We start from the raw sequence: 18,442 nt of genomic DNA, 5'->3' as shown, positions 1-18,442 counted from the left end.
TCTTAAACTACAGGTGCCTCGTGGCAAGGAGGTGGGGGGTCGGAGTGAGGCAGAGGGACATCTTTCCCTTCCAGTCTGGGGCACTGAAATGGGAAAGGAATCTAATTCAAATTACATGTACTCACCAGAAATCTGACTCCTTGAGTCGATTATCCCTAAATCTCTTGTGTTGTGATTAATGAGCCTGATGCCAAAGTAGAAGATGACATGGTATAATGAGAAGTAGACTGGGAGCCAGAACACATGAGTTAGCATTCCAGAACAACCACTTATTAGTAGTCTGGCTTTAAGAATTTTTTTTTCCTTCTTTCATTAGCTCATCTATCAAATGAGGAGTCTGGACATCATAATAACAAAAGTCCCTTTCAGCCCTGGGATACTCTGATGCTATAATTCCAAGATTCTATCTCTATTGTTCTAAAATGTTTTCAAAAAAAAATAGTACTGGATAGGCTAGCAATGGGAGCATACAGTACATTAATACAGACCATTAAAGTACTTTTCTCTGACCCTATTGAGGCAATCATTTCAGGCTAATTCATAGAGTAGATGCAAAGCAAGAGAAAGTTTATGTTATTGTGTCAGAAAGATTAGTCTGAGGAGAATGTTGCAGATCACATATGTATCCTCAGGACCTTTGGGACATAACATCTAGAGAATCACAACTGACCTCTTCTCTGTGAACAACACAGCAAATTATTAGAGGGAACTCTGAGTCTCCAGTGTCCCTTTTACAGAATTTGGTTTGGTTTTGTTTTTAAATCATAGAGGTTAAGTACAATAGAGGCTTTTCAAAACAAGTTATTTGCCAAAATCTCTTTTGAAAATATAACTGCAAAGCACCAGTAAGGTAATGCAATAGTAGAAAATTTTGATAAAGAACAGAATTCCCTATTACCCTGTGACCTAAAAGATAATTTCTATTTCTTCTTCTTCTTTTCCTCCTCCTCCTCCTCCTCCACTTCCTCCCCACTTTCTCCCTCCCCCTGCCCCTCACCCACCCTCCTCCCCTCCCTCTCTCTCTCCTTCTTATTCTTCTTCTTTATCAATCAATCACCAATATAGTGCAACAAGGTTTGCTAAATTCTTTTTATTTGTTCTCATTTTACATCATGAACCTCCACTTGGTAACACTGAAAGTAGGAGATCCATGAATTAGAGGTTCTGATCTGGACATGCTACCATTTTTTCCTTCTGACTAACTCTATCATGACTGAATTTAAAGTGTAATCCTTTTGTCGACTTGTTCTTCTTACAGAATATCTGCATTTCTTTCCTGTAAACCATGTTGCCTCCTCCTCATGGAAAAAAATGTCTTTATGTCAATTACAAGCTTCATGGCTGTGTTTAAAGCATAAATGATACTGAAATGAAATGCATAAGACACACTGCCATAAATAAAATTATAATTCAAATAAAAACTCAAACAACACTACTTGCAAAAATAACAATAATAACTCACAGTTTTATAGAAGCTTCAGTTCACAGTTTACAAATGACTAAACTCACAAGACTCCTATAATAATGTTGGAAAGAATCAGCTGAAAGCATCTCCAGAACTGGGCTAGAGTGGGCCTGGAGTTCTGCATCACCGTACTCACACACATATACATATACACATGTGCATATACAGATATACATGCATATATATGTTGTTTCATTAGTAAACTTTTTAAGGTCAGAAATTATCGCACATTTTTATATTCAGCTATAAATCCTAACACATCCAACATGTTGTTTTTCAGTTGTCTCAGTCATATCTGCCTCTTCATGACCCCATTTGGAATTTTCTTGGTAAAGATACCATATTGGTGTTCCATTTCCTTCTCCAGATCATTTTGCAGGTGAGGAAATTGAGGCAAACAGAGTCAAATGACTTGCCCAGGGTCACAGAGCTAGTAAGTGTCAGAAACCAACTATGAACTCATGAAGATGAGTCTTCTTGACTCCAGGCTTGTCACTCTAGACACTGCACCAATTAAGCTGTCTTTAGCACATAGGAGGCCTTTAATAACATTGTATAAGTGGATTAGGATAATGTTCGTACTAAGTGATAGATATAATGTTTGTGTCCAGCATTTCTTGATTCTGAGGTTGGCCATCTATCCAGGTAGTGCTTTTTTTCTAGCACCTGGACAAAATGTGATTCTGAGATATGACATAGCCCCTGACCTTATGAAGTTTATAATCTAATAGGAGGCCAAAGCATATGTGTGCATATGTATGTATGTATGTATGTATGTGTGTCTCTCCGTATATATATATATATATACATGCATTTGTGATGCATATATGTTTATATATGCATATGTACATATGTATATGACTACAATTGGTTTATTAATATCATCTGAGAAAAAATATTTCTATGAAAGTCAAGCTGACAGATGAATAAAACCATTTTAAATGGCAATGTTTATTTTGTATTAATATATCTATGTGTGAGTACGTATGTGTATATATATTTATATCTCTGTATTTAAAAATACCCATACAGGAAGTTGTGGTATATGAATGTAATGGGATACTATTGTTCTATAAGAAATAATGAGTAGGCAGACTTCAGAAAAACCTGGAAAGACTTATGTGAACTGATGCTGAGTGAAGTGAGCAGAACAAGGAGAACATTGTAAAAGAACAGCAACAGTTTGCGATGACCAATTTTTATAGATTTACCTCTTCTCAGAAAGGTAATGATCTAAGACAATTCCCAAAACTTCATAATGTACAATGATCTCCACATCCAGAGAAAGAACTATGGAGTTTGAATGCAGTTTGAAGGATACTATTTTCGCTCTCTCTCTTTTTTTTTTTTTTGCTTTGTTTTTCCTACCTCATAGTTTTTGTCTTTTGTTCTGATTCTTTTTTTCACAACATGACTAATGTGGAAATATATTTAATATGATTGCATATGTATAGGCTACATCAGATTGCATGCCATCTTAAGTAGGGGGGAGGGGAGAGGAGGAACATTAAGAACTCAAAATCTTGTAAAAGTGAACGTGGAAAACTAAAAATAAATAAAGACATAGATAGATAAAAAGAGAGAGGGAAGAGCCAGGAGTCTCCACACTAAAAACGAATCAATCAACCAGGAATTATTAAGCTTTTATTATGCTACAAGAACTGTACTAAATGCTCTGTAGAATTAAATTTGATTTTATAAGAATTCTATTAGCCCATTGCATTGCTTCAGGAGTTGAAGGCTGTTACTCTCTTCCAACACTGAGTATGGCCACTCATCAAGGTGTTTGTTTCTGGCAGGCTTCCAAAAACTATCTGCTCAGCCCATTAGCTCACACCTCACTTTTTTGTTCTTTTTTTTCACTATGAAGTAGCAGAAATGTGTAGATTGAAAATAAACAAACAAAAAACAGTCATTTAATCTTGTGAAATCAGTAGATTTTTTTAAAATAAATTCTTAAGGGGTTTTAATAAAAAGTTCAGAAGCAGATGCTACATCACAGAGTTCAATGCAATGATTTTCTGACATTGATTTTTTGCATTTCAAATATTCTTTCTTCATTTACCTAAAATTATCCTGACTACCTTCAGAGGGCTGTAGAAACTGAAACTGTGACCACTAGAGAGGGGAGTAAATGAATAGGACTCAGATAATTAATTAAATATTACAATAAATTCCACCAAAATAGTTTAGCCAGTGCTCATAGAAGGCTTATAAATGATCTTATTGAGAAATTATTCTGAAATCCATTAATTTCCTGAAAGCTTCCTTCACATCATTGTTCCTTAGACTGTATATTAAGGGATTTAGCATAGGAATCACTACAATATAAAAAATAGATCCCACTTTGACTACAAGCCATGAGTTTTTGGAATTGGGAATACAATAGAGAAAGAGGATGGTACCATAGAAGATGGTAACAGCTGTCAAGTGGGAGCCACAAGTGGAGAAAGCTTTATATCTCCCAGTGGTTGAATGCACTTTGAGGATTGCGACAAAAATAAAAAGATAAGATGTAAGGATAATGATGAGAGTGCAAAATGCACTGAGATTGGCAAAGATAAAAAGCATTATCTCACTGAAGTGTTTATCAGAGCAGGAAGCAGATAGGAAGACAGAATATTCACATACAAAGTTATTAATGATTTTGGTCTCACAAAATGACAATACAAGGAGTGCATAGGTGAGTACAATAGAAGAAATTATGCCCCAAGAATATGCCATGGTCACTAGCAGGGCACAGAATTTTGGGGACATGGAAATTGTATACAGCAAAGGATAACATATAGCAACAAAGCGATCATAGGCCATGGCTGCCAACATAACCATCTCTGTTATCACACAGGTGACACCAGTGGAAAACTGTGTGATGCAACCTTTGATGGAGACACTTTTGTCATCTACAACTAAGTTTTCTAGTAGTTTTGGTGTAACTGTAGTGGAGTAACAGAAATCCACAAAAGACAAGTGCTTGAGGAAGAAGTACATTGGGGTGCGGAGTTTGGGATTGATCTTGATGACCACAATCATGCCCACATTCCCCACCACAGTGATTGCATAGATGGTGAGGAATAGTAGAAAGAGGGGCACCTGGAGTTCTGGGTAATCAGAGAATCCTAAGAGGATGAACATGACTTCACTACTCTGATTCTTGTCAGGGCTCACCATGATTCCTGTTGGAGAGAATCAGAGATGGATCATGAGACGCAAAACATAAATGAAGTTGAGGAACAGAGGATAAGGGATGACTTCTGAATTAGAAATTATTACTATAATCATGGGAAAAGTAACAATATTAGTTTCAAAGCTAGCACTTATTTTCAAATCCTATAGATTCAGGTTGAGAAAAAATCATGGATTATGAAAGAAGCCAAAGAAAGATTGACATAGAGAACGGTCTGAATATATGGGTGACTGTAAATTTGCAGAATCTAATACAATCTGCACTTGAACAGATGTCCATTTTAGAAAACAGAGCTCATCCATAAAATTTAAATGAAGGAGAACCCCCTAATTCCTGAGGTAGCTTGTTTTACTTATTTAAGCATTGAAATGGAAGTTCAAAGGTGTTTCAACTCCCTCCATTTTTGATATTAATTGTGTCATCTTGAATATGTCACTACTACCCATTTGATCAAGTTCAGTTTCCTGGAACTCAGCTAAAGAAGTCTGACTTCTCTTTCAAATAATAACCTTTTAAATATTTGAAAAGTTTTATAACTCGTATCCCCTGAACTTTTTTTCTACTCTTTTCTAATAAGGATAATTGTCACAAGACAAGCTAAAAGTAAAAGACATGTCTTTCTATAATAGCAAAATCTGGACGTGATCTTTGGGAGAATTTCAGTAGCAAGAATCCAGTGAATGATTTTTATAAAGAAGTAGTTTTCCTGGTATGATAACAAAATTGAGGTAACATGTCCATTAACATAAAATTTGCATTTAACATTAGTATGCCATAGAGGCAGCTAAGTGAGTGTTAAGTGTGCAGTCAGGAAGACCTGAGTTCAAATCCAGTCTCAGACACTTACTAGCTGTGTGAATCTGAGAGAACTATTTAACCTCTGTTTGCCTCAGTTTCCTCATTTTGAAAATGGGGAAAATAATAGCATCTACCTCCTAAGGTTGTTGGGAAGATTAAATGGGATAATAGCTTTAAACCACTTAAGACAACACCTGGTACATAGTCAGTGCTATGTTAATAATATTTATTATTTGTTTAAATGCCTTCAACACCAACCATATGCCCTAAAGAATATGTAATAGTCAATCACCTCTCCTCTTTTGCCTGGGTTTTATAACAACAATAGTAATAATAATAACTAACACTTACATAGCATTTTCTATGTGCCAGTTATTGTGCTAAGTGCTTTCCAATTATAAAAATAACATGGAGAAGTAGTTGTTATTATTATCCCAATTATACAAATTTGAAAAACTGATTCAAATAGGGGTTAGAGATGATGTACCCAGTGTTACACAGCTAATAAGTGTCTTGAGGTCGCATTTGAACTCAGGTCTCCCTGACTCCAAGCCCAGATCTCTACTGACTGCAGTGCAAATATGAGGTTGGATTAGAAAATATTTAAATACTTTTCCAGTTCTAATATTACATATTCATTGTTTTAAAGTCATTTCCAAATCTACACACCAAAATCTTATGGTCCTTTCCACTCTTTCTAAGCAAGTGAAAAGAATCCCCAGAAAAAGAGGGAAGATCCCTATAAGTCAAATCCTAGATACTACCTCCTGAAAGTTGTTTCTGGATAGCTAGAGGCTCTAATGGAAAGAAAACCATCCTGAAGCTATTGGGAAAATGTAGGGAAAGCCTGAGGTGGGGATTTTTAAGGCTCTGTTCCATCATCTTTTCTGCCAGGGAGCATTTATACTGATCCCTTTAAAGAAAACCACAATGTACTAATTATTTTCCAACCAGGAAATAACAATTGAAAAAGACAAAACAAAATATATAAACCACAACAGAGAGAGAGAGAGAGAGAGAGAGAGAGGGAGGGAGAGAGAGATTTGAAAGGTGGTAGAGACCTAGTTCTCTTGAGAAATAAATTAGTTAAGTCATGGGTGGGGTATGTGGATTAAGAAATGGGTCAGGGAAAATGGGATAGAAGCTAGCATTTCAACTTGGATATCTCTTTTTATAGAAGCCTGATAGAAGAACATTCCTGAATTCAATAAGTATCCAGGAGCAATGTCAGTGAGAGAATATACTGCCAGAAAACTGAAAATTCCAAACAGGCAAATACAGATGTATGGCTTATTTAAATATCACTTTTCATCCAGTAATAACTGTTCAATTTTGTAGTCCAGTTTCTATCATTTCAAAATATTTCTACATTTCACTTCTGTCCCCTCTAATTTTTTCCCCTCTCTTCCTTCATTAAGGGTACAAATTTCAGCTGGTTCCATCTATGCTTCTTTTCTCACCTGAACCAAAATTTATACCTGAGAATATTTCTCCTTAATTATCACCTTTCTGCTATAAAGCTGTGGCTAATAGTTGGCATTTCATAAATTCTAATGAACTGTCATTTGTTTATCTTTCAAACAACTGTGTCATCTCCTGACAACAAATGCCTCTCCTAACCATCACAACCCATCTTTCTTTGTGCCCTTTTAAATGTCTTCACCAAATTCTCATATGTATGATTCATCAAGGTTGGTAAAAAAAGAAAGATTCCTCACTGAAGTGTAATAGCTGTTTTATAACTTACACAATTAGAGACTTAGGCTTTTAGTCCTTTTTCAGTTATGTCTGACTTTCCATAACCCTATTTCGGGTTTTCTTGGCTAAGATACTGGAGTAGTTCACCATTTCCTCCTCCAGCTTATTTTACAGATTAAGAACTAAAGCAGATAGGGTTAAGTGACTTGACCAAGGTCAGACAGCTGGTAAGTGTTATTTAAGGATAAATTTGAATTTAGACTTTCCCAACTCCAGGCCAGTGCTCTATCCATTGCATCACCTAGATGCTCCTTGTTTAGTTATTTTTTCTTCGATCTTATTGCCTGAGATACAAGGTGGATAAATGACCTGTCCAAGGTCGTTGAATTCAAACACTCTCTCTTAAGGTCTTCAGAGGTAGAGCTAGAACAAAGATCTCCCTGACTCATTATCTCTACTGTACCACACTATTCTTCCTGGATATATTACATGTGTGTGTATGTGTACATGTATGCATGTATGTTTCGTGTGTATATGTGTATGTGTATATGTGTGTGTACAAATACATAGACATAGAAACACCCACACACAGAATAGCTTAGAAATCACCAAAGATAAAAGACGAGTAGCCAATGCTAGACCCCCACAAAAAAATACCTTTCTATGTATCTATCTACTTATCTATCTAGATTTTAAGCTGCTTTTTCAATCCTGCTCATCTCTTTTCTGCATTTCTTATGTCTTCAATGGATTTGTAAGTTCAGTGATTCTAGAACATACATACAGGTTTACAATTTGTTATCATTGCTTTCGGGCTTGAAGACTAATCAGCCATCTAGTCCAGTCCCTCATTTTATACAGGAGGAGATTGACACACTAAGAGGCAAATGATTTGTCCAAGACCATACAGGCATTAAACAGCTGAACTGCAAACCTGACAGGGTTCCTCTATGTCCACGTCTGACCCTCTGGATATTAGGTCCCCTACACAAAAACAGTGACTAAAAAGGGAATGATAATGATAATGATAATGATAATGATGGTGGTGATGTTTATCTGAGATAGGCCCTTCCAATTCTCCTCTTTTGGCAGTTCCTTTCTGATTTATCTTTTTGGGAACTATTGAAAGGAATATTGTAGTTTCCAGTCAATAGACCAGAAAAAAAATTGCATGGGAGGAAATTATCAGACATATCTACTGACCAGAATATATATTCTCCTGGATGCTTCATTTCTTGGATCCGTGGTAGAGATTGTGCATCTTATATTCATTTCATGATTAAATCCCTTTCTTCCTAATGACCAAGCTAAGAATTAATCCACTGGTAGACAATATTGACAGAAAATCACAGACTTGTTCACTGACTGTTCAAGGAGAATGGGATTCTCTCCATTTTACAGCAAAGCTCGGAGTCAGACATGTCCTCTTATTCTACCTGAAACCCAAGTACGGTACTTACGCTGAAGATCTTACATTTGCCTCCAAGTCCTTTGGGACCCAGGCCCTAGAGACTTCTACTGACCCTAGCTGTGTGAGATCAAAAGAAGTAATTCAAGAAAAAAAAAAGTCTCGCTATGTTATTTTCAGAGGATAGAATTTTCTAGAAATTATATTGGTCTTGCAGTTAAAATTTCCTCACAAATATTAACATAGACTTTTCATAAAATTATAAAATGCATAATTAGATGCAAATTATCAGCTAATGGAATAATTTACACTCAGAGATCTTAGGGTAAGGTTTGGCAAGCACCATTTTAATAAATACTTTTTTTCTAATTTTTCAAAATAGTTTTAATCATGTTTTATACACAAATTGCTGTACAATCATCTTAATCAAGTGAAAAGTTATAAAACCCAGACCACAAAAGATACAAACTTTCCTCTCAGTAAGTACCAAAAGTTTGTTTAGGTGCAATTAGTGACATCATAAAAGAACATTATGTAAAACAACTTAAGGACGGTTTGATTGGCAATGAATAGCTCAACACGAGGACACTTCACCTCCAAATATAAAGCAAAAATCCTGAGTGATTTACTTTCATAAGAATGCAAAAAAGGATACTAAAATGACCTACTAGTAAGAACTCTATAGTAAACCCAGTATATATGACATAAATATCATAGAAATTATGCTAAAAACATCTGATTGTTTAACAGTTGTATGGGTCAGATTCTCCTTCAGCCCATAATAACTACCAATGAGAGCATAGAGTCAAATGTGATGCTGCACTGAAAGCATTAATAAACTGTATTCATGTTGCAATAGATCAGTGAACACTTAGGTTTTTCCAAACACTTCGATTGCATTTCCCAACACTTACAGAATTATGTAGCTGTGAACTGCTATGCCTTGCCCCGCCCCCTCCAGTTTCTCCATCTTGCTCCAGGTCACCCTACTGTTTTTACTCCCATCTCCACGGACCCTACTGTCCATGTTTCCTTCTCCACGGAAATAATCCTGCCTCAGCTTGTCCCACTGTTTGCGTCCCCATCTCCACGGAAATCTAATTGTGGTCTTTCCCTTTAAATACTCTTTCTCTCCCTTTGCTCAGGGCTGTTCAATTTGAGTAATTACTCTGAACAGTCGCGAGCTTCAATAAATCCACATCTAAATTTATATCCAGGTCTCACTTGCTTTTTTTCGGCACAACAGAACATGTAGGAAGCTTCATAGAGTTTCTCAAACACTTCCATGATCGTTGGTCCTGGGATTCATAGAGGAGTTTGACTGCCTTATGCATGGCTGCTAATGGTGTGGCTAACTGCTTTTTATTAAGGTTAGAGTCTTTGCTGGCAGTGAGTTTCATTTCTGTCACATCCTGAGCCCCTGGCTCCTTGTACTGGAGAAGCATACCAGTGGCTGGAGCATTGCCTCCTCCAGCAGTAGTAAAGCACTCACTTGGTATCTGGACAATTGAAATCTGAGCAATTTCAATTTCATAATGGCTATTTCCATCCAAAACCAGGTATGTGGAATGAGGATCACCCAATCAAAACTCTAGTCTCAATCAGAGATCAGAAAAGTTCTTTATTCTTTCTCATGAGAAAGGGCACAGTCCTCATCACTCAAACAGCTTCAGCCAGGGAATGCCAGTGTTCCTGGGAGAAACAGACCTTTATAGCCCTAGCACATGCCCCCTTTTCTACTGACTGGGTATTCAGGGAATACCATATTTCCCCATGTATAAGATGCACCTTAATTTTGGAGCCTGAAATTTCAAAAAAATGTATTATATAAAGTTATTGAACTCAAGTTTTACTCAACTGCTCACAGCTTTCAGGCATCTTTTGGGCAAGTCTGGTGCATGTATACATGCTTAGTCCATTCTGTTTCATGAACCTGAAGCACCAATTGTGTCCTCCTTTGAAATCAGTTACTTCTTTTTCATCAGCAATTCTTCTTGCCTCACGCTAAACCATCTTTGTGGACATAGGAATTCCAATTGCCCTTGCTCTTCAATCCTTATCTTCAATTCCCTCTCTAAATCAGGTCATTTTGCTGACTTGCCTCTCATGGCCTTCTTCTGCTGTAGCGTTTTCAGTAGGGTTTCTTCTCCCTGAGGCCAGTCTCAGGGAGTTTTCTCAGTTGGAGGAGGACCAAACTTATGGTCACCAGCACGATTTCCATTCACTTTTGGAAACTGGATCCCTTTTAACTTGAATTCAGCACCATACGAAAATCTTTTCTGAGCCATTTCTGGGCAGAACATAGCAAAATGTACCCTAATATACTGATAACAAATGCCAAACAATGAGCCCAAAGACAACAAGCATGAAAAAGTGGGAAATGCAGTAAAAAAAAAAAATCTACAACCACTGTATAAGACGCATCCAATTGTTAGACCCGAAAATTTTCGGGAAAGGTTGTGTCTTATACATGGGGAAATACAGTACAATCTAAAAGTGGCAGCTACTACCCAACAGAAGAAAACATGCCCATGTTTGTACTAGGTGCAAACCTATAATAAGAAGTAGGAGTGACCAGGAAGTGTGTAGGTTTAGCTTCCCCACCCTTGCTGATGTGGTGCTGGAGCAATAGAAATTTATTGGGGAAAATGCAAACTTAACTCAAGGTTTTCTGGAGGAACGAAACTTAGGCCTGTGGGATGTGTGCTGCAGGCCATCTCTCACACTTAGGCAGAGTGCAGCAGAGAGATAGAAACTTAGCAGGGAGATAAGAGTATAGTAGGGAGATACTAGTGAGGGAACTTCACTGTGAGCCATCCATCACACAGGCGTCTCTGATTATCAGAAAGGCAACAAACCATCAACTCAGATTTTTCTGATGTTCCTAGTCTGTGGGGTGAGAGCACTCACCAGAAATTAATTAAGAGTCAGAGGTCTCTCAAGGTAGAAACAGAAAACTTCTTTATTATGATCTCATGAGAAAGGGTGTTATCACCACCAGCAGCAAGCTAGTGTGAGAGGTGCAGTACAGGAAGGAAAGCATTATTATATACCCTAGCTCCTTGCATCCCCCTCCCACCACTGACCTTCATGCTCATTAGTGGAGTTCAGGCTCACAATCTCGAGAGAAATCTAACCCAGGAACAAGGGAACAAGGAAGTGCTAGTTTAGCCAATGCAAGCTCATAAAAACATCTTTATCCTTATTTGGTGAGGCTCGTGCTGAGGTGGTAGTGGGGAGGAAGTGGGTCCTGGCTACTCTAAGTTGTGGATTCCTATAAGTCAGGCGATTTCTTAGTAACTTGAGACTCAGGCCTAGCTGTCAGTCAGAAGCCCTTAGCCATACTGATCCCATTCAATTTACAGAAAGGTTGAGATTTAGATTTCATGATTTCATGAGAGGTCCTCATCATCCCACTCACTAGTGTTACACAGAAACTAGCTCTGTTTATGAGCACTTTGAGTTGCTTGTCATAAAACTCTATTTCTTTCTGAGGCAGGAGCAGATACTGTGCACTATCCTACAGGGTCCACAAAACACATCCCAGGCAAGGGTACTTTTTTGCTGTAGCATTTGTCACAGAAGCACTTCCCACAGCGGCAACAGTGGTGCTTTCTGTTTATGAAATCAAACCCGATGTCACACTGCATACATCTTGGACATTCCTTGTACCGGACCTATTGAAGTTCATGGAGGCCAAAGGGATTGACTAAGGCCCAGTGCCCTGAGACCATGCGCAGCCCACTGGGCTAACACACTAGGTTCTTGCCATCATGAGGCAAGGCTTCCATGCCAGCGGCCACAGACAAGGTGGAAGTGGCCACTCAGTCTAGCCCAGGTCTGCCTCAGAGTATAATTTCTCAACCTTAGCCATCCTGTCCAGTCCCACCTTAGAGAACAGTCCAGCTTAATAAACTTCTTGACTTCACCTTGCCCAGGACAGTTAAGACACTGTGAACAGTAAACAAGCATATATTAAGTACTTTCTGTGTTCCAGGCTCTATTCTAAGCATTAGAAATGCAAATACAAGCAGAAAGATAGCCCCTGTTCTCAAAGAGCTTACATTCTAATGGGTGAAGACAAAGGAAGCTGAAAGGGCCTACAAGGAAGCTTTCCTCTGAATTCTCCCTGATCTCTGTGGCATTCCTGAAATCTCAGCCTCACCTAGGGACTCCAAATTCAGCACAGGCTGCTCTGATAATTTGGATTGTCTAGTGGAAAGGGAGGGCTGCAGAAGTGAAGAGCTGATCACGGTGTTTTCTAGGGTAGATAGCAGGGGAAGTTCTGGGAAAGGAAGAACTAGTGGCATATGGGGCATAAACCTTGCATCCAATCAACAACACCAACAACTTAAAAGACACTAAATAAACACTCATAAGAAATACATGTGTAGGGGGTTTCCAGAAAGAAGGAAGAGTGAACTTACAGGGCTGAGCCCAGCCTCTTTGCATAATCATAAATTAGCAAGAGACACAGTAATCAGTTTAAAGAAATAAAAGCAAACTTTGGAAATGAGGGGTCTGATCAAACTTTCTGTATCAAAAGAAACAGTAAATTTCTGAATTAAATAAAACAACTAGGAAATTTAGTGGAATTTTCAGATTAGAAAATTAAAATGCTAATACTCTGCTTTACTTGGGTTACTCACCAAGGGGGACCTCCACAAGAGTGCATTTCCTAAATAACTGAAACTTGCCTATTTTTTTTTCCAATGGCAAATGTTCCAAAATGTATGATGTATAAAAGAAAAGGGTTTTCCCTTTGCAGCATTAAACCATACTTCTAAAAATCTGAATCCAAGATACAAGATGCATCTTATAAACACAAGAGGAGACTATTTCATTCTATGAATTTTATTAACGTGGCAAAAATTCTGTGAATTTCCATGACGAAAAAAAAAATGAACCACTTTTATCAGTTCAGAGGGTTGTGTGTATGTGTGTGTATATGTGTGTGTGTGTGTTTCCCAATCTCTTCTGCTCATCTCATTCTTGTTATTTTGCCTTAATATCTCTGATTGCCCAGTATATTGCCTTGAACAGTTTCGTTAGTTAATATTCCTTTTTGGAATTAAATTGCTTTTTTTTGCTCCTTGTTTCCTTTTTGTGTACTCTCTAATTGTCTGGAGCAAAAATACGATCAGAATGATTAAGTATATGTTTTTCTATATCATTGATACTCTGTTATTATTACTAATATTTATCATTGTTCATTGGGGAGCTGGGTGGCTCAGTGCATAGAGCAGGGCATGGAGTTAGAAAGACTTGAATTAAAATCTGACCTCAGACAATCTCTAGCTGTGTAACCCTGGTCTAGTCACTTAACTCCCTTTGCCTCAGTTTCCTCATCCATATAATGATCTGGAGAAGGAAGTGGCAAAGCATTCCAGTATCTTTCAAGAAGACTCCAAATGGGTCATAAGGAATTGGTCATAACTGAAATCATCAAGAAGTGGCAGTTCTTTACTCTAGAAAGACACACTATAAATTTTACCATGTTCCTTTTTCAGACAGGGACTTTTACTGTATTCCTCAGAATCTGAAAAACTATGAAATATGTAGGTAATCCCAGTGTAAAAGTAAGATGTGTCTGATGATTCAATTCAGAAAAAAGTGACAAAATACAATTTATTGGAGATGAAACACACACAAAAAAAGGGAAATGAAGAATGCCACATATGGCACTCAACTACCCTCTTTTTCACATACATCAGGATACCAGAGAGCAAGGCAAAGTTCACAGAGTCTGAAGTGTTGAACCTGAAGCAGGAGAGGTATTTTTTGTTGTTGTTTTTTTGTTTTGATATTTATTCATATGGAAATTCAAATGCATACTACACATTATCCTTTTGATCTTTGTTTAGCCCCAAAACCCTATTAAGCAGACTTGTAATTTGAGATAGAACAAATATTGTTGCATATACATGCATTATCATTTTTCAAATGAATATAAATATTTGGATTAACAGAATGAAAATCCATTTAAAAGTGGCATTAAATTCAAAGTATCAGGACAAAATAATGGTGTTAGTATTAAATTAGAGTTTGGAAAATAATGGACTCTAACTCAAACAAAATTTTCCATAAGAATTACTGCTTGGGAAATCTTCCTTGTGTTAGAAATGAATATTTCTCTCTTATATTTAATAACTAATTATTGTATTAGGACCAAGGTCTTTTTTTGTTTGTTTGTTTGTTTTTTCCCCCTCTTATACTTCCTCCTCCAGAAATCAACCAGTGTGTGAGATCTGTCTTAGAGATTTACTCAAGCCATGATATAAACAGACTGCAAAAAAAAAAAAAAAAATCCAAGTTTAAGCTAATGGATGTATTCCTGCTCATTGTGTTAGCTCAGACAGGTCTGGGGAAAATATTGACTCTACCCATTATCAGGACAGGTAATATGGACACTGATATCTCTTTGACCAAGATTTGAATGACAGAAGTCATGTACCCCAAGATAACCCACCTCTCACTGTGTTAACACAACCAAGCTGATTTCCAACCCTTGGGAACACCTCCTCTTCGAAGGGCTTTTCAACTGTAATCCCACCATCATTAGGGCTCTTTGGTCTAAGAGAGAAGGCCAAATGACCATACTTTTATAAATAACCTGCTGACTTTATTAATGAAATGCTTAAATTACCCAGAAACTTTGTCTCTCAAACTTTTCAACTGTCACACTTGCCTGAATAAAATGACTATATTGAAGATAATTTGGTCTTGTTTAATGCTTTGCAGTCATCATTAGAAACATCCATCAGTTCCTATATAATTATTTATAACTGCTACAACAATAATATTTCAGAACTTATCTGTACATCTATGCCTATGTGTGTGTATGTATTCACACGTGTGTGTGTGTGTATGTGTGTGTGTGTATGTCTGTACAGTATGCATATGCATACCCATATACTATCCATGCATCTCTAATGAAACACAGCACTGGGGAGAAATAGATTAGAAAATGTCTCATCTTTAGAAGGTGGTGCTTCTACCGATCTTTACAGGAAGCTAGACATTCGCTTCCTCTATCTATCTGTGATTAGGGTCAGCTTAGCTGCTCCTGTCCTGGCTGCACACCATGCTCATTTCCTGAGATCTCTGAACATTGAGCTGCCACTTGTGTGTATTCAAATCTCTGTGAACTTGATCTCATGATCACTGTCACCTTGCATAATGGACCCCAGTCCCTGTAGGGGCCTCTGATCCAACCTGGACATCAGTGCTGAGTACCACACCTCCACACATCCCAAATTACATGGGCTCCCCACTGTCTTCAAGGAGGAAAATGAACATAGGAAAAACACTTAAGTTGGAAAATCTAATGCTGTTTCCCAGTGCTTGCAGGCAGCTGCATATTCTGTGTCAAAGAAGAGTTTGGTACAATGGAAGCTTGTGCCCTCCTCCACTTACCCTGTGTGTACTACCCTGTGTGTACCACAGTCCTGACAAACAGACTCATTTATCAATGTTGTTTTATCACAGTGTAAGCTTTTAAGTATAAATATGGGAGAAAAACCACAGAAATCTAAGTTACTCTGGAAGAACTCTAAAAAGGAAAAGCAGGAGGCAGAGGCATAGAATGGAATGACTGTTGAAGACCCTGCCAGATCTATGAAAAAAGACATAGAGCATGCATATGAAGCCCTGCTGAACACTACTCTTGACATTAACTTACCTGAACCTGAATGATGTTGGGATTAAGGAAGTTTTTAAAAAATCTGGGAAGAAGTATGAAAGAGTCCAACTAAAAAAATATAAAGTCAGAGAAAATGAAGATGCTGTGAGAAAGCCTGAGGCAGATCCAGCTTTCTTAATCCCAAGGTTCCCAGTTGTTATCATAATGGGTCATGTTGATCATAGGAAAACAACTTTACTCGACAAACTGGGAAAAACTCAAGTGGCAGCAATGGAAGCTGGAGGCATAACACAACATACTGGTGCCTTCCTTGTTTCTCTACCTTCTGGGGAAATGATAACCTTTCTTGATACCCCAGGGCATCCTGCCTTTTCAGCAATGAGGTCCAAGGGGTCTTATCTCACTGATATTACCATATTAGCTGTGGCAGCAGAAAATGGAATAATGAAACAAACTGTGGAATCTATTTCAACATGCCCCAAATAGTCAAGTTCCAATCATTCTTGCTGTTAACAAGTGTGACAAACCAGAGGCTGATCCTGAAAGACTGAAGAAAGAATTGTTGACTTATGATGTCATTTGTGAAGAGTGTGGGGATGATGTTCAGGCAATATATATCTCTGCAATTAAGGGTGACAATCTGATGGCTCTGGTAGAGGCAATAGTTGCTCTTGCAGATATATTGGAGCTGAAAGGAGATCTCACTGGTTTTTATAAGACTAGTGGTGGAGTCTCAAACAGATAAATGAAAAGGTTCAGTAACTACAGCTATTAATAAAAGAGGAACTTTGAGAAAAGGTGCAGTCCTGGTTGCCTGAAAGAGTTGGGCAAAAGTCCGTTTGCTGTTTGATGAGAATGGAAAAACAATCAGTGATGCTTGCCCCAGCATGCCAGTGGAAATTATAGGTGGGAAGGACCTTCCTTCTGCGGGTGATGCAATTCTTGGAGTAGAATCCTAGCAACGAGCAAGTGAAGTTGTCGATTGGAGGAAGTATGCTGAAAAAAAAGGAGAAAATGAAAGAGGATTTTAAAGTGATTGAAACAAAACAAAAGAACACCCATAGTAGAGTCCAGGAAAAGTTCAGATCTCTGAATTGGAAATAGAGAAGATATAGAAAGTATCAAGAAATTAAAAAAAAACCCTACAGAACATAACCATGAAGAGAAAACAAAAGAAGATTTGAACACTCTTCCTATAATTATTAAAGGGTGACGTAGATGGTTTGGTTGAGGCTATTCTGAACGTTATTGATACCTATGACACTGGAGTTATTACATTTTGGAGTAGGTGATATTCATGAAAATGACATTAACCTTGCTGAAACATTTAATGGTGTTGTATATGGCTTTAGTGTGAATGCAAAAAAAGTTATCCAGCTGTGAAAAAAGGAGTCAGAATTAAACTTCACAACAGTATCTACTGATTTGTTGAAGACCTGCAGGAAGAACTGAGCCATAAATTCACTCCCTCTGTGGAAGAACATGTAACAGGTGAAGAATATTTACTGGCTACCTTCTCTGTGACAGTAGGGGGAAAAAAAGTCCCTGTACCTGGCTGCAGAGATGAAATTTAAATTAATTTGTAATGCATGTGTTATTTGGAAAGGATTGTTAACTTCACTAAAGCGTCATAAAGATGATGTTTCAGTTATAAAAAGTGGAATTGATTGTAGTCTAAGTTTGGATGAAGCAAAAATTGAGTTTAAGACTGGAGATGAAATTATTTGTTTTGAAGAGAAAGAAGTTTTACAGAAGACTTTTTGGGATCCAGGATTTTAAATTGTTACATTAAAAAAATGCAACTGAACTTACTAATGCTTTGCTTTATTTATCCTAGAGTACCTTCATGTATATTTTGCTTTAATGCTTTTAGAAAAAAAAAGTCCTAAAAATTACTGTGTAAGTAGTTTTTAGCTGTGTTTGCTGTTTTATAGTCATTTAACCTTTGTTAGATACTTTCAAGCCACACCTTCTATTGTGCCAAAAGAGCCAGTCAGTTCGGGGGAAAATATCTGACAAAAAGCAGACTATTATCTAATTTCGCACACTGCCTTAATGTTTCATGTAAAATTTTAAGAACAGGCACTATACATGCTGAGAGACAAAGCAGAAGTATAAAGGGCACCATGGAATCCCGCTAGTGACTGTGGCATATTCTTGGGGCATAATTTCTTCTATTATATTCACTTACTCACTTCTTGTATTGTCATTTTGTGAGACCAAAATCATTAATAACTTTGTATGTGA

At 37.5% G+C, this 18,442-nt stretch overlaps 1 protein-coding gene and 1 pseudogene across 1 annotated transcript; one reads left to right on the top strand and one right to left on the bottom strand.

Annotated features, from left to right (window-relative positions):
* Positions 1-3,688: 3,688 nt before the first annotated feature.
* LOC118853972 (olfactory receptor 5D13-like) lies at positions 3,689-4,633 on the bottom strand. Its single transcript, XM_036764243.1, has one exon. The coding sequence runs from the start codon at positions 4,631-4,633 to the stop codon at positions 3,689-3,691; it is 945 nt and encodes a 314-aa protein (XP_036620138.1).
* Positions 4,634-15,844: 11,211 nt separating this feature from the next.
* Positions 15,845-17,974, top strand: LOC118855459 (annotated as a pseudogene).
* The last annotated feature ends 468 nt before the right edge of the window (positions 17,975-18,442 follow it).

Source organism: Trichosurus vulpecula, chromosome 6 (genome assembly GCF_011100635.1).
Source record: "Trichosurus vulpecula isolate mTriVul1 chromosome 6, mTriVul1.pri, whole genome shotgun sequence".
In the NCBI taxonomy this organism is placed as follows: Eukaryota; Metazoa; Chordata; class Mammalia; order Diprotodontia; family Phalangeridae; genus Trichosurus; species Trichosurus vulpecula.
Note: the sequence above shows the minus strand (reverse complement) of the source record. Positions and strands in the feature narration are given on the sequence as shown.